The sequence below is a fragment of the Rhinolophus hipposideros genome, assembly GCF_964194185.1.
Source record: "Rhinolophus hipposideros genome assembly, chromosome: X".
Taxonomy (NCBI): Eukaryota; Metazoa; Chordata; class Mammalia; order Chiroptera; family Rhinolophidae; genus Rhinolophus; species Rhinolophus hipposideros.
In genome coordinates, this window is record NC_138046.1 from 124,908,169 (window position 1) to 124,925,641 (window position 17,473).

The 17,473-nt window shown below is 37.9% G+C and overlaps 1 protein-coding gene across 6 annotated transcripts in view; it reads left to right on the top strand.

Moving 5' to 3' along the window:
* The window catches only part of NLGN4X (neuroligin 4 X-linked), a 287,894-nt gene that overhangs the window by 153,424 nt on the left and 116,997 nt on the right, over positions 1-17,473 (top strand). For 3 of the 6 annotated variants that reach the window (XM_081042395.1, XM_081042396.1, XM_081042397.1), the window contains exons 5-6: positions 12,593-12,652; positions 15,903-16,055. The exons of 1 other annotated variant lie outside the window; for it this stretch is intronic. In XM_081042395.1, the coding sequence (XP_080898521.1) occupies positions 12,593-12,652; positions 15,903-16,055 (213 nt within the window). The remainder of the gene's footprint in view (positions 1-12,592; positions 12,653-15,902; positions 16,056-17,473) is intronic. 2 more of the 6 variants (XM_081042398.1, XM_081042399.1) reach the window with 1 other exon arrangement.

A 17,473-nucleotide genomic window follows, 5' to 3' on the forward strand; every position in this document is an offset into this window, starting at 1 on the left:
ATGAGAGTAAGGACAGTGAAGGGATAATTTCCACTCCATCATTTGTCATGTATTATGTTGCACAGCTATGTACCATAAACAACACAGTTATGTACCATAAAGCCTATTATGCCAATATCAGCTGGGCCACCGTGTCCTCTTGGGTTCATTTAGGCAAGTGACCCTCATTTCAGCTCCTTAAGCATCTTAACCTATAAAATACACATGTTAAATAGAAGGTACTGAGCTCCTTAGAGAAGTGTCTGATTCTAGCGATGGGGCAGGAAATACATAGGATGATTCTGGAGCTTTTTATAGTGCCAGAAAGTAAGGGAGTGCTAAACAAAAACAAAACCAAAACCAGACCAGAGTTGATGGGAATATATGATAAAAGGAGCCCAGAAACCAACTAAAAGAGTTCTCACTAGCCAAAGCTAGAACAATTTGAAGAACAAAATAGGGAGTTATAATTCAGAGTATAAAATAACACCCACCACTCCACATTGGCATAAATGACTGAATAAATAAATAAACAGAACACATTGATTTCTTACTTCTGTTGTAACAAATGGCCACATTTGTTACAACAGAAATAAAACAACACAGGATGACCTTACATGGCCCCTTGATCTGCAAAATCACCCAGCGGGGTCGCAGTTCCAGTCTCTGTCTGATGTTGATTGTCTTCTGCCACCTTCTTTCACTCTAACGGACTGTCATGATTCCAGGGAGTCTGCCTGGACAATCTAGGATAATTTCTTTATTGTAAGGTCCACCAGATTATCATTCTTAATTACATCTGCAAATTTAATTCCCATTGTCATGTATCATATTCGAATCATGTTTATAGGTTCCGGAGGTCTCTGGGGGGGAGGGGTGACATTATCTCCCTACAATAGGAAGATGAGACAAATCTGCCATGCGGAAGCATTCCCAAGAATTTATGTAGATCCTTTCCCTGAAAGCCATGGAGCATGAATCTCCACTCTTCGGTTTGGCTTTGCACGCTGCCTTCCTTCTAAAAAATGTAATATTCAAAGGAGGAGAGAAAGAGTAACTTGACTATGAATACACTTGCGGCACTCCGAGCCAACGTGACAAGTCCCTGTTGATGGCACGTATCCTTGACGTTATGGGATGAGGACACTTTCCATCTGTGGTCTTCTTCCCCCAATTCATAACCTCAGTCTAGTCATTAAAAAACAAACAAACAAACAAACAAAAAAAACCACAGAGAAACCCCAACTGTGGGATATCCTTGAAAACTGTCAAGGTCAGGAGAAACAAGGGAAGTGTGACAAGCTGTCATCGCCAAAAAGAGCCTAAGGAGACATGAGGTCTAAAACGAAGCTGGTGACTTGGGACAGAGAAAAGAGGGCTGCTAGATAAAAATTATGGAAACCTGAACAAAATGATGGACTTTGCATAATAAATAATACAATATTTCCATTTCAGCTCCTGAATTATAACAAATGGACCGACTGATGTTAGATTTTAATAATAGAGGAACCTGGGTGTGAGGCATATGGCAGCTCTCTGTCGTATGTTTACCACTTTCCTCTACATCTAAAACCACCCTTAATATCTGAGTTTGTTAAAAAAAAAAAAAGACACAAAACGATGTAGATGCCATATCTTCCTCTCTAATTCCCAGACAGCCTTTCAGCATTTCCACGTGTAATAGCCACGGAAAGGCTTTGAACGTTTTTCTCGAATTGAAAATCCAAACGGGATTTTGATGTTTAAAAAATCCTGCCTCTGTGGTTAGAATATTGACTCCTGGAGGAAAGGATTCACTCTAACGGGATTGCTGCTAACCCAGCAAGCGTTTTTGATGGCAGCTGCCCAATCTAGGTCTTTGTCTGCTAAGCGGTGTCCATGGGAAGGAACCTGTATAGACCTGCTGCCCTGGGCACCTGTCAGGCTATGACTGACATGCCCAAATAATTGACATGCGTGTCAGAGTGTCACCAAGGACACGCACAAAGTACTGTGGGTACACGTTAATAAAAAGATGGTTTCCTCCTGTGGAGCAGCAAATAGAGTAGCTGGCACCTGGGCAGGATGTGCAAAAGTTTCAAAGGTGGAGAGTGAGTTTCAGGAGGTGAGGTTGAGATCAATCCTCGTTTCAGAACCTAGCAAGTGATCGATGCGTGAGCACCATCGGGGAGGCAGAAAAGTACAGGAGATAGTCGGGGAACCGTGAAACACAATCCCACGTGCAACAGTGATAAGAGCCGGTGTTTTTCAATGATTTGCTATGTGCAAGATGACATGGTGTTTCTGGTTACGTCATTCCTTCTTTCTTTCTTTTTTAATTAAAGTTTATTGGGGTGACAATGGTTAGTACAGTTACATAGGTTTCAGGTGTACAATTCTGTAACACATCATCTATATGTCACATTGTGTGCTCACCACCCAGAGTCGGTTCTCCTTCCATCACCATGTATTTGATCCCCCTTACCCTCATCTACCACCCCTACAGTCCCTTACCCTCTAGACTATTGCCTGTGTCTACGAGTTTTTGTTTCTTTGTTTGTTGGTCTTGTCCCTTTGTTGATTTCAGTTTTATATCCCACATATCGGTGAAATCATATGGTTTTTGACTTTTTCTGTCTGCCTTATTTCGCTTTGCGTAATAATCTCAGGATCCATCCATGTAGCCACAAAGGGCACTCTTTCATCTTTTAAGCTCCTTCTTCCTTCAAAAAGTTTCTCATGTTTGGCTTAAAGGAAATAGTCTAATTTTACCTAGTCTTCATTATAATAGGGTATAATCATGATGGTATCTTGCTTACTCCCCATAAACATTGAGGTACTTAATACCTGTTGATGTTACCAGTTCTTTATTCCCCTCCAGACATTTGGTAAGCAGTGTCATGTACGGAAATGTTGATTTTCTGTAGAAAGCAAACTGAAGTATGGTGCTAGTAGGAAAATGAGACATTGCTTTAAGGGAAAACTATAACATTGACTCTGATTTACAAATATCAAGCACACTGGGGAACCAGACATATATCTGATCTAAAACGATCTTCTTGATCGAGGTGTATCTTGGGTGTTGAGGTGCTGTGTGCCAGTCTGAGTATGCACGTGTCTGAGGATGTGTGCATGTGTCTGCTTCTGTGTGTGTGTGCCTCAGTGACAGGCGCAAATAAGTGTAACACTGAACTGAAGCTCAGGTATGCTGCTGTAAGAAAAGACTCCAAAATTTTAGCAGGTTGCAACAAGAAAAGTTGGTTTCTCTTTCATGAAGTTTGTGTCAGTTTTGGGCAGACGGGTTATTCTGTACAGACTCTTCTTTCGAAGACCAAAGGCTTGAAGGGGTAGTTCCTACCTGGGACATGGTGGTCTGGTGGTCGAGTGAAAAAATATGGCAGAAGTGTGATGGCTTACAATGTTTCAACTTGGGAGTGACATGGGTCCCTTCCATTCACATTTTGTTGGCCAAACTGATATTATCAGAAAGACATCAGATGTTTTGAACCAATAATAGGATCCTTTCTACAGAATGTGTTGAATGAAAGCAAACAATCACTCCGAAAGGGGCATGTGAGACATTTCCTTTAAGATTGTGTTCCTGTGGACATGTCTGCTGTTTATATCATTATATCCTTTTGTTTCTAGTGAACACAACAAGGAACAGCTCTAGTGTGGCCAATCAGCCAAGTTCAATAGTGCATAAAGCCACAGATGTCCTTACTGGCAGTAAGAATTGTCCTACATTCCAAAGACTTGAGTGACCTTGGGATTCTTAAAAATATGTATATACTTCTAGGGCCCTTAATTGAGGTCATTTGATTTGTGTCTTCTGCCAGGACAGACCCAGGAGTGGAAGAGTGGGATGATTTTTGTGCACATCGAGACTAATTTTGATTTTTGGAAGGATTGCGGACTAGGTCCCCACATCCGGCCCATAGACAAGGCAACTTGATTGATTTGACGAATAAAGGTAGAAAGGCCACATTGAAATTTGGACAGATTATTCATTTACACAGATAACAAAGGGAGAATAAGCCATGGGTTCCAGCTTCCCATCCTTCCCTCGTCCCAAAATGGCATGGAGATTCATTCCATTCATCACCAGTCTATGTTCTGACTACAGAGAAAGCTTGTCATCAGTTGACAACATGCAACAGAATTCAAAATCTTGCAGAATCTCTTGGCAAGGAGAATATACGTACAGAGGGTGCCAAAAATGTATACACATTTTAAGAAAGGAAAAAACCAATAACAAAAGATGAATACAAGTCATGTGTATACATTTTTTTGGCACCCCCAGTATACCTGCAGAGGCTGTGTGTGTATGTGTGTGTGTGTTAATACAATATTAAACCCAATTTCATTTTCAACATGAGTTTTCTATATAAAGATGCATAAAAAAACTTCTAGCATAATTCAATATTAAATTAGTTCCAGTTTTTAAATAGATTGTGATTTAATCTCTAGGACATGGAGATTGTTCACAGAGGTAATAGATTGTATCAGCTAAAAGTTCTAATAAAATGGGAGAGACTCATGTACATCTAATAGAATTTGTCTTTTATTCCTGAGAAGAGGAATGTTTTAGTAACCAAATTCACAACAAAAATATTGCTTATGTAAGGCTATGCAATGGCTTGAGATTTTAATAAGCACAGTCATATATCAAGAACTATAAAATTTTACATTTTTTTGATTCCTACCAAACAAAGTGTGAAATTAGTTCTTCCTAATTCTAGCAACATAAGAAACAAAAATTATTATTCATGTTTTCTATCAGTCAATATTCCAAAGCCAGTCAGAGAAAAAGAAAAATAAATACAAAACCTGTATTATTTCCATTGTTACAATGATGCATTTTTGAACTAGGAGAAAATTAGGGGGAACTAGACTTTGCTTTTACTGTAACCACAAATATATGCCTTCAATTTTTGTGAGATAATAAACCAAAATACATTAAGTGGTGACAAATTACAATCTAATGTCTAACAATCAAATAAGAGAATGTAACATTTGATTTTCATACTTGAGAGAATTATACACACTATGTAGAGGAGTCTGTTTTTTTCACCAGTATTTTTTATTCTTCATGGATGGTGTAAGTATCTCTGCCATGTAGTAGGTGTGTGGTCATGATATCCAACATCCATGATTCATCCCACAGATATTTATCATGTGATTTAGATGTCCTGGACATTTTGCTATCAAATTTGTAATATCTAGCAAAATATTTAGCATATATAAGTCACATGATAAATGGGGGGTGAATCCTGGATATCTGACCTCAAGGCTACCCCATATAACTCTGCAATTCTGTGTCCCCTTGTATGTCCTGGAGCAGAGGTCATCAAACTCGGGGATACGTTTCCAAAATTTTTGCTCAGTGTATTTCTGCTGTCGTCGTTAGATAAATCAATTTAGAGATATTCAGGCTTTCTGGTCACCCCAAATCCTCCTTCCACATTACAAAGAATGCCCTTCACCGTCCACTACAAATCCTCCCATCCTGCCTCCTATGCCTTGTGATGTCAGATTTCTCCTCCCAAATACTGGCTCTGGGGAAGTGTCTTTGTTGAAGTCTCCTTAGAAAGGCCTCCCAGCCGTATACAAATTTCCATTAAGAGTGAAACATGATCTTGCTCAGATGTTCTGATTTCAGGAAGGAAAAAAGAAAAGAGAAAGAAGCAGTAGGTCAGCTATGCTGATGCCTTTCAATGAAGACATGAAAGTTTTCTGTAGGCACATGCATTGGATGAAACCCACGGCAAAATGTCCCATGTTATCTGTTGTTCAGATTCACTGTGTTAATAAAGTTCAAGTAAACATTAGAGCATAAGTTAAAATGCACATGTGCGATACTGTTTATCCTGGTTATACCCAGTCATCAAGGTATAGAGGTGATAGTTGAGGCATCACAGACCCAGGAGTCGACTGAGAATGAATGAGTATATTTTTCAGCCCCATCTGAATCATCCAATGCACGTTTATCTCAGGTTATGACTCACCTCGTTCAACGTGGGTTTGTCATTCTCAGGTTCATCTCTCTTAGCCAGGGCCAGCATATTTAAAGTGTCGATACATCTTTGTAGAAGGAATGCGTTTACAATGGAATAAACTAATGAGGTGTGGGCAGTTGGATGGGGGGGAAGGGACGGGATCCAATTTGGCTCATTGCTGAAGTAAACCAGGGAAGTCATAAGGGCTCACTGGTCTCCTCCCAGCATTGGATTAGAAGAAAATGTCCAGTGTGGCCGAGTGACAAACTAGCAATCACACACATATGAGGTCAGACAATTAAGGTCACGAACTTGTGGCAATGCTGTTGCTAAGCTTTTTTGATATCAGAGGGATTATTCATTATGAATTTGTACCAACTGGACACACAGGTAACCAAGTTGACTTTTTGGAAGTGCTGAAAAGGCTGCGTGAAAAAGTTAGACGACCTGAACTTTTCGCCAACAATTCATGGCTCTTACATCACAACAATGCACCAGGCTCACACGGCACTGTCTGTGAGGGAGTTTTTAGCCAGTAAACAAATAACTGTATTGGAACAGCCTCCCTACTCACCTGACCTGGCCCCGGTGACTTATTTACTTACCCGAAGATAAAGGAAATATTGAAAGAAGACATTTTGATGACATTCAAGACATCAAAGGTAATACGATGACAGCTCTGATGGCCATTCCAGAAAAAGAGTAATTGCTCTGAAGGGTGGACTAGGTGCTGGCGTCGGTGCATAGCTTCCCAAGGGAAGTACTTCGAATCTGACCATAGTGATATTCAGCAATGAGGTGTGTAGCCCTTTTTCTAGGATGAGTTCACAAACTGAATTGTCTGACCTGGTTCATATCTGAAGAACATATTGAAGAAACATATTGAAGAAAATGTACTTAGCGTGGACAAACCCTTCTCCTTCTATTTAAGATAACAAGGCTAAGTTGAACTTGGAATTCATGCTCTTAAGAGACAAAAAATTAAAATAAAACTTAATGTATATTGAAAAGAGCAGATATAAAATTACTTTCCTGTATCCAAATGTTGATATTAGCACGTAGAGATTTCCAGTGATTTTGGTTTTGTTCTTTACTGTGGTCCTTCTGTCCCGAGTTCTCTACAAAGTGTTTCTATGACATTTATGATTCAGAGTACTGCTTTAAGTAGTTTGACTTTTGAAAATGATGTGGACAAAGCACGAAAAGGTAACATTGGAAGAACAGGTATAAAAGAAGAAGGACATCTTTCAGGACTACGGGCATGGAAATATTTTATTTATAAAATCATATAAATTTTAATAATGGAACGTCTATACTTTTGTTTGAAGTTATTTAAATATTCCCTTTAATATTTAAAACCACTTCCCCAGTGAGATTTGATGGAGATGCTAATTATTAGATTTAAAGGAATATTATTCTGGCATTTTGAGGAAGGTGCAGATTTAAGGAGGTAGGAGAAGAAGAAGAATGGCCCGTCTGAATTTTGAAATGGCTTTTTTGGCAGCCACAAGATGGGTTTACGCTGGAATAAATTCCAGCAGAATCTTTTACCCTGTGTCCTCTAATGCCTGTGTTTGCATAGGGTTCATGGTTGTAGCTAAATTAGACACTCAAGAGAACTCTATTGGTTTTTAAGCTGTTTAATTAGTTACATTTGCAAGAACAAATATTGTAGTGGCTTATTGGAAAAGAACAAAAGGGTGAAAGTTAAATATACATAGAACATTAAAGGTGACATCTAATTGTGTTTCTGGGTCAGGTTCTGCTATATAAAATTAATTTAAAATTGTGATTTGGCAAATAATTTCTATGAAAATCTTGTCAGGTAGTTTTGCTTCACTTGACAGGCTCATTTGAAAATTTGCCAAACTCTCTTGAAAAAGCAGAAGAAAGTTGGAGAACTTCACCTTCCCTATTTTGAAAGATACTATAAAGTTACAGTAATTAAGACAGTAGGGCACTCGTGGTAGATATACCGGGGGTGCCAAAAAATGAATACACCTGACTTGTATTCATTTTTTGTTATCATTATATACTATTACAATTTTAATACAGATTTTCCTTTCTTAAAATGTGTATATGTATATATAGATTATCTATATATCTATCTCTATATCTATCTATCTGTATATCTATAGAGATTATCTATACATGTATCTCTATATCTATCTATCTATATCTATATGTATATCTATATCTATATCTCTATACATGTATCTCTATATCTATCTATATCTATCTATATCTATATCTATATAGATATATAGATAATCTCTATATATACATATACACACATTTTAAGAAAGGAAAAAACTAGATATATCAGTCAATGCAATATAACTAAAGAGTCCAGAATTAAACCCTCACATTTATACTCAATTGGATTTCAACAAGAGTGTTAAAACAATTCAATGAGGAAGGATAGTGTTTTCAATAAATAATGCTGCACCAATTGGATATCCATATGCAAAAATATGAATTTCAACCCTTACCTTACACACCAAATTAACTCAAAATAACTGAAAGATATAAATATAAATATTCTGCTCTTCAAGATTCAGGGGAAAAAAAATAAGAGAAAAATCTTCAGTGTCTTGAGTTTGAGGAGGATTTCTTAGATGTTACCTCAAAAGCACAAGCTTTAAAGGAAAACAGCAGGTACATTAGACCTCAACAACATTAAAAACTGTTTGCACTTCAGAAGACACCATTGAGAAAATTAAAGACAAGCCAGGAACTGGGAGAAAAGACTTGCAAATGGTATATCTGTTAAAAGACTTGTATCTAAGAAATACAAGGAACTCTTACCATTAAGTAATAAGTAAGAACCCAATTTTAAAAATAGGCAAAATATTTGCTAGACAAAGAACATAGTACATGAGGTGTTCTACATCATTAGTCATTAGCTAAATGTCAATTAAAACCATGATAACATGCCATTTCGCACCCATTAGGATGGTTATCATGAAAATGACAATAAGATGTGTTGGCGAGGAGGTGGAGAAGTTAGATGGAACTCATGTGCTCTGCTGGTAGAAATGTACAATGATGCAGCTGATTTGCAAAACATCCTGGCAGTTTCTTACAATACAAAGCATAAATTGACCATGTAAAATAGCATTTCCACTCCTAGGTTTCAATCCAAGAGAAAGGAGAATATATGTCCATACAAAATAATTGTAGACAAATGTTTGTAGCAGCCTTATTCATAGTAGATACCAACAGGAAACAATACAAATGGCCGTCAACAGATGAGTAGATCAACAAAATGTGGTGTATTCGTACAGTAGGATGGTATTCATTCATTACAAAGGATTGAATTACCGATGCATGTTACACGTGGATGGACTTAAACATTACGCTAAGTGGAAGAAGCCAGACACACAAAAAAACTACATATTGTGTGAATTCATTTCATTGTACGAGGTCTGACAATTAAGTTCGGGAACTCATCCTAGAAAAAGTGCTACACACCTCACTGCTGAATATCACAATGGTCACCTCTGAAGGACTCCCCTTGGGAAGTTATGCACCAATGCCAGTGCCTAGTCCACCTTTCAAAGCAATTGTGGAACTCATTTTCTGGAATGGCCATCAGCGCTGTCATCGTATTACCCTTGATATCCTGAATGTCATGCAAATGTCTTCCTTTTACTATTTCCTTTATCTTTGGGTAAAGAAAGAAGTCATTGGGGGCCAGATCAGGTGAGTCCGGAAGGTGTTCCAATAGTTACTTATTTACTGGCTAAAAACTCCCTCACAGACAGTGCCATGTGAGCTGGTGCATTGTCGTGATGCAAGAGCCCTGAATTGTTGGTGAAAAGTTCAGGGTGTCTAACTTTTTCACGCAGCCTTTCAGCACTTCCAAATAGTAAACAAGGTTAACTGTCCAGATGGTACAAATTCATAATGAGTAATCCCTCTGATATCAAAAGAGGTTAGCAACATTGTCGCAACAAGTTCCCAAACTTGTCAGACCTCCTATGACCTGCTAAGAAATGGAAGATCTGTGAAGAGACAGGAAGTAGATGAGTGAGACCTTGTCTTTTACTCCACGATGAGTTGAGTTTGTGGTATATAATATTAAGTCATAGTAAAGCTCTTAAAAACCACACTGGGGTTAACAAAGGAACGTGGTAAAGAATTGGAGAGACTGTAGATTAGCCTGGATTGCTACTTAATCAGTTATGTGACAATGTCTTGCACATTGAAAAAGCATTGCAAATCTTTAGAACATTTTCCTCCATTTGCTGGGGAAGTTGCCATGAGCACCGCCTGTCATCTGGCCCCAAGAACTCTTTCCAATGACTCAGATTTTGTGCACTGAGGTGAGCCGAAACACACTGATTGCTGGGCTTAGGGAAAGAGTACTGGCATTGAATTCACCCCAGACCTTGCAGACGACCTTTGTCTGGCGTGAGCCAGGCCAGTGGTCATGCTTCTATACTTCTAGCTGCAGCGTGGAAGAGAAAATAAACTTATGAGAAGGAAATTTAGAAGAAGGCTGAGATATAGAGAAGCCCTTTCTCACTGTGGACTGGGTGTTTTCCAGAAGCCTGTAATAAGGGGAGGGGGTCAAACTTTAAAGGAACCCTTTTCTTGGACGGAATCTGCTTAATCAGGAAACACATTCTCTCCCCTCACCCTTGCTATGTCTTTTGACTACTCCTTTAATTTTTTTAGTATCTTTCTGTTTTTAATGAAAGAGGTGATCTCTGTCTATAGAAACCAAAACAGAAAATCTTCATGAATGAATTGATTTTTCTTTTTCTTTCCCCCCAGAAATGAGGAGGGCTTGTTTTCTAAGACAAATGGTTTAGTTGTACCACTCATGTAGACTATTTCTTGAAGCAAGGCGCCTCTTTCAGATTTCTTAACATCATTTAGGCATACATTTAGCCCACCGGATGGCTTTGACATTGGTTTTATACTGACAAACCTTGACAAAAACAACCCAAAAGGCCATCGAGCTAATTTGATAAAGATTAATTTTTCTCAGTATATTTAAGTGCCATAAGAATTCTTGAACTTGAATAGATCTTGACATCAAGCTAAGTATAATCGATTAACACATCAGTATCCTGTATATCCAGTATACTTTCTAAGGGATTGGAAATGAATGTGTTAGAATGAATGAAGGACTATTTCCTACATGACTCAACTTTCCCGAGAGGTGATTCGTTGAAACTGGTACTCTGGTCTCGAGGGGTCCCGGTCACTTCTTCCCAGCTCTGTTTTCAATGATCTAGTATTCCTGGGTTCAAACTGTCTACAGTGGGAATATTGAAACTTCAAAACTCAACAGGTACAGTGAATTGGGTTTCCTGCCCACCTATCCACATAGGTCTGCTTATTAAAAGGTGTTAAGTCACCTAAAATGGACAACACTTTATCCTCATTTGACTTACGACCACAGCAACTTCAAATTTTGGTTTTGAAACATGTTGGAGGTCTTTTGAGTTCAGTAGGTAGAACCGAGGAATGATTTTTCAGACACGAGCATTGTGGGTGACAGTTACTGCTTTCCCATCTGTCGTAACCCACGTAGCCTAGCACCCGCTAGGAAGGCAAAGACTGCTTTGGTTGATGGAGACAGTTCAAGTGATAGGAGCCGGCATATGCATACCTGGGCTGTGTCTATGTATAGAAAGGAGACAGTTGAGCCAATGAACTAAACAATTCCAATGCTATTAAGTGTTTTGGCTTCTTGTATCTTGAAAACATAAAAACCAAAATGGCACCCTGTGTACGGAGACTGTAGGAAGGGCATTTTGTCTACATGGAAATTCCTATGCCGCTGATGTTTGAGGCAACCAAGGTAGGTGACTTCATTTTATTTATTTTTTCACAAATTCAAATGGCAATACCCTTCAAGTAATATTTAATAAGTGTCTCAGACAGAGACCATTGTTCATAGTGTTTTTATGTTGACTTGAGAAATAATTATTGAAAATCTTATTATTTTTGTAGTAGATGTCAATGAGTAATATTATCTGTAGCCATTTGTGAGAGGTCAGCCTTCGTCATTTAAATTGACGAGTGACATTTCTGAACCTTACTTGAAATGGTGTGTTTTTAAATACTTACGCGTTAAACTAATGTCGATGGTAAAGCATTTTGATTAAAGGTCTTTCACATTTATCGTTTACATGTGTTTCTTTGTACATTGTGGAATTTCCTAACCGAAGCATATCAGTGATGTTTCAAAAATTTATCTAGATTAAACATGTTAAAATCAGAGAAGCATTGAATATTTCATATGTATTTCTTTTAAGAATGTTGGGAATCTCTTTTTTAATAATTTAATTTTCTTTTCTTTTTTTTCAAAAACTCACATTAGCTTTTTACTTTGCGATAGTATCATTTTAACCCCAAAAGTACATTTTCACAGGATATCGAATATTTTTTTTTTGCAAATAACATTTTGACTTTGTTCTTCTTGACATCTTTTATGTTTAAATGCATTTTGCATCACCCTCTTTCATTTTTTTGAAATGCAAATGTAACAGATTTCAACTTTTTGTGTGACTTTTTTTTTCTTTTACTGGGTGGTATCTCTCTTCTGATTTTTTTGCAAACCTGTTGTTTTTGAATTCTCTTTTTTCCCTTTATTTTCCTTCTCAATATGACCCCAGGAGCCAACACAAAGAAAAACGCAGATGATATAACCAGTAATGACCGTGGTGAAGATGAAGGTATTTTTTGTTTTTTCAAAGCTCGACCCTGATGCATGATTTTATATCTATCTCTCTCTCTTTTTTTCTTTTTTCATTTCAACTTGTTTTTCCTCCTCTTACCTGAAACAAGTACACATTGGTGTGCTTCTTCATTTTCTTCTTGTTGGGAAACCAGTCATTTTTAATTCCTGTCATTTTTAATTCCAATGACCATATAGATGACTGCCAGTCACTTATGAGAAGTCTTATAAACATTGCTTCTGAATGTGAAGTGAGTACCAAAATGTGGTTTGCGATGAAGTGCACCTTTTTCTTTTTCTCTTTTTCTTTTTTTGGCTTGGTCACAAGAAGAGAAAATTGAATTTCATGCATGTATATTGAAACTTGAAAACATGCATGTATAGTTTCTTTTCTTCCTTCCAAATGTTCTTTTGAAGTTAATACTGTGTTTTGGAGCTTTGGTCTTCTTAATTCCTTCTATGAACTGCAAACTCGGCAAGACACCTCAGTAGAAATTTTTTGGGGGGGGATGGCATGTCAGTTTTTGTTTGTTTTTAAACATACTGATTCCAAAATAGGTTTCCAAGAATCTTTTCTGGCTCACAGTGAAATATGTGAAAAAGTGTATTAACGAGATGTTGCCATTTCTTTCAGGACTGCCTTTTAGCAGCATTTAAAGAAAAAACAAATAGGGATAGCAGAGAATTGAAGGAAGGTCAAAAAGTCAGTTCATGCATCTTTCTTTTCACACCACACCTGTTTTGAAAACAATTTTTTTCCCAAAAATTGTTTGGTTGCTATGGAGTGTTTCTTCTTGAAGAATCCTACGTTGTTGACAGATTATCGACCAGAAATAAATTGATTTTATTTTTAAAGATGGAAGACACGTGACATCTAAGCGACCACTAGCATATTATATCCTATTTCTTCAGCAGAATAAATGGTGTAAAAGAAAAAAAGAGTCTAACATTAGTTGCTGTGAAGGCTCTATGGGATATGTAAAAGCATGTCTTCCCAATCTGAGTAGCAAAATGCATGGACCTCCACTTATTTACCTTAAAAGAAGGAAAACCCTTGAGGAACCTTTGGTTCTCTGGCAGCAAGGCAATTTGAACACAGAATGCAATATACAGCTGATATACAACTGGCCACTTGTAACCTATATAATCTTATTAACGAATGTCTCCCCAGTAAATGTAATAAAATTTGAAAAAGAGCGAGGGAGACAAGTGAGTGGTGAGTTATCCTTGCCAGGCGCCAAAATTTCCCTGAAAATGCCTGTTTATCAATTGTTTATTTTGTTGACCTCTTTGAGGTCTTATAAATCGGCTGCTCTCCATGAAAAGTTTTGCCAACATTGCTTTCATGTCTGGTCTCCTCTTTATGTTATTAATATTGTTGTTGTTGTGATTATTATTTTATCATTTTACCGGCATTCATGGGCTGTCTTTACCTCTTAAAGTTCTAGGAAAGATCTCCAATGGTGTCAGAATGTCACATCCTCCGTGACATTCATCAGCCAGCCTGTCGTTGGGTCAGAACCCCAGAATGCCTGCAGTTTCATCAGTATTCAAAAATGTATTTAAGAAATCCTTCTCCTGCTTGTCTTGCCCGTCTGTGGATATAATTTGCATCTCATTCTGCTCTCTCTTTTTAGTGCATTTCCTAGTAATCATGTTTTCACAATGCTCTTCAGTGCAATTTTATCACCATTACAATGCCCCCAGTTTTCATTGAATACTGATAACCTGTGACTTGTGATTTCTTTTTAATTTTTTTTTTTAACTTTGAGTTGGTACAGCATTTGGTTACTACTTCCTCTAGTTTTGTGTGCCTTGGAAGGAAAGAGATGTGAAGCTAACATTTTTTCTGAGGAACCCCCTGAAAGCAGCCCTTCAAAATCTCAACTTTCTCCTTTTCCACAGTGTACTCACCAACAGCAAGTAAAATAAATAAGATCAAAACAGCAAATCAGAGGCCGGACCATGCCCAAGACCACCCCTTATAGAGACCGGTTTATTTAAACGTCCCATGAACTCATTTTGAGTCTGCCCTCATAATTAATTTTATTCTTAGTCACCATCAAAATGGTGAGGATTTGTTCTTTAAATTCTTTAGCCTTTAAATTCTTTTCCAATATTTCAAAACTGTCTTGGTGATCTCAGATAAGAAAAACACTGTCCAAAAAAAACAAAAAGTGAAAATAAATATATTTAGGTACATTTGGTTTTCTTTTGATAACAGACAGATATTTAAATTATTTACACACACCCACAGAAATAATTATAGTGGAGGTCAGACTTCTTAAACATTAAATGTAATTCTAAGGGACGATAAACATGGAACAGGCTCTTCAGTCCTCATTTTTCAGAAAGCAGACTGTGCAAATGGACAAATGGTCTCCAAATTTCTATCATCACAGACCACTGCAAAACATTGTTTTTACATCATTGTTCAATAAAATAACAATGACTAAGGGTGCTCACTGGTTGGTTGCAGATCAGAATGAGAGGTAATAGTCCCTGGGAAAATCTATAGCATATCAATGATTTTTAACTTGAGGTTGGAATCTTGTGCCATTTTTATTGCGTCTCTTTGCTTTTTGTCACTTACATCAGTTGGAATCTTGCAGTCTGTCACCGAGAGCAAAAACACTTCCTTGGACATCTTTTTTCATTTTGTTTTATTTTTGTTTTTATACATTTATGTTTTATTGATCATTTTTCACCATTTGTTTTTGTGGGGTTTGTAAAAATCATTATCCTGTATTAAGAGTTTATGTAGTTTCACAACTATCTTATGTTCTCATTGTTCAGCTCACCTTTGACTGAAGATGACAGTAAGAATGAGAAGAAATTATGATTTTGAATTTCATTTTGCACTTAGATGATATAAATATATTTTATAATGGATGCCAAGAGCTTCTTCAATTTAAGTCACCCTTTAGTGTTTGAGTGCTACTTAGGAGATAAGTGTTTTATCAAAATCCTGTTTTTTAGAGTTTTAAATATATACAGAAACGTCCATATGGATACATATTACTTCACTTGCCAGGATGTTTCTCAAAGTATCATTTCTGTGAGTAGAAAATATAACAGCACGGACCATTTTCCTTAGGCAGTCTTATCAAGGCACATACAATTAAAAAATAGACGAGAAAGATTCAAGTCAAAGCTAGGAAAAGTCATGCAAGTCTTTGGCCTTTTATTGAATGTCTGTTAATCAGTGCTGGTCTTGACTGTCTTTCCCTCCGTCCCTTTTTTTGCAGACATCCATGATCAGAACAGTAAGAAACCAGTTATGGTGTATATCCATGGCGGGTCTTACATGGAAGGGACTGGTAATATGATCGACGGCAGCATTCTGGCCAGCTATGGAAATGTCATCGTGATCACCATTAACTACCGGCTGGGAATTTTAGGTGAGTGATTCCATTCTTGGAACGCCGGGGCCAGAGCCCTGAGGAGCCTCTGCTCGTGTCGTGGGGCCCGATGGATTGGAATTGTGTTACTCCAGTGTCTAGGAAATTCTGTTGAAAATGCGTGCTTTCCGTGTAGGATTTGTTTGTTCCTTTTGATGCTTTCCTGTGGCCCCCTCTGTGATGTGATGTTTAGAATAACACATTTGGTCAAGGGTGGTAATGTGGCAAGTGCTCGTAACTGCTGTAGATACGAGCTCTCTTTTGTGGTTGTGTAGGTGTGTTGTTTAGGTTCTTGTGTATTGGGAAACGTTTTAGTTAATTGCCTAGCAGATTGTTTCTGTTTGTTGGGCCTCGAAGAACTGCCCTGTGGCTACATGGTCTTCTCATCTGGGTGCCATGGAACACCATGCTTTTTGGAATTTTGTAACATTTGGTGACTTCAGTGAAAGGACATTGGCTAAATGTGTGGGAATTCAAAAGTTGATCTCTATTATTTGGGTGTTTAATTCATGTCTCCCCAACTGGGTGTTGGAAAGCTATGTATTTGGGGGGTGTCATGTTTTGCGCTGTACCTTTTTTTGTGGCTTTGCCTGCTGTCAGACAGTTCGAGAATAAACTCTTCCTAAACCTATGTAACAACGTTTGTTTTCAAGCAAAAATAGTTGAGGATGGTGCCAAAAGTTGAATGTTTAACAATGTGGTTCTGAGAGTGAGATCTGTATGTCATTGTGATTCTGTAAAATATTAAAATCCACATAAAATGGAGTAATGGACCTCAGTCAAACAAGAGCTATGGCTGAAACTGTTTTCTCCAAATAGGTAACTATCACCAAGAATAGCTTATTTTCTGCTTGATATTTTAATTTGATTGGAGGCTTCTTTTTTTCCACTCACGGTTTGAAAACATTCAACTAGGTAAGACCCCAGAAGAAGGCTGAGTTGTAAAGTGCATTTGTAACCTAGAAATGCAGATTGCCCCACCCCCGCCCCCACAGGTTTGCAAAGTTGTGCCTGTTGGACCATTAATAACATACTTGCAGGTTCTTGTTGGGTTTCAGAGATAACTCAAAGCCTTGCAGCCAAGAGCCTTTTCATTGCAGGATTTTATTTCATTTTCTTTCCTTCTTTCTTTCCTTCCTTCCTTCCTTCCTTCCTTCCTTCCTTCCTTCCTTCCTTCCTTCCTTCCTTCCTTCCTTCCTTCCTTCCTTCCTTCCTTCCTTTTTAAAATACATTCTATGAGCCAGATCTCTGTGGAATCATTTTTGCTAATTGCCCATAGGCAGTATTTTCTCGGAGGCTTCTGGTGACTTGCTTTGGCCACAAGGGTTGGAAACAGGAAGTGGTGTTTCATGATCTTTTACAAAAGGCCCATTCTAACACGGAGGTGGGGAGGGTGGAAAGAACATGGCAGGCCCTGC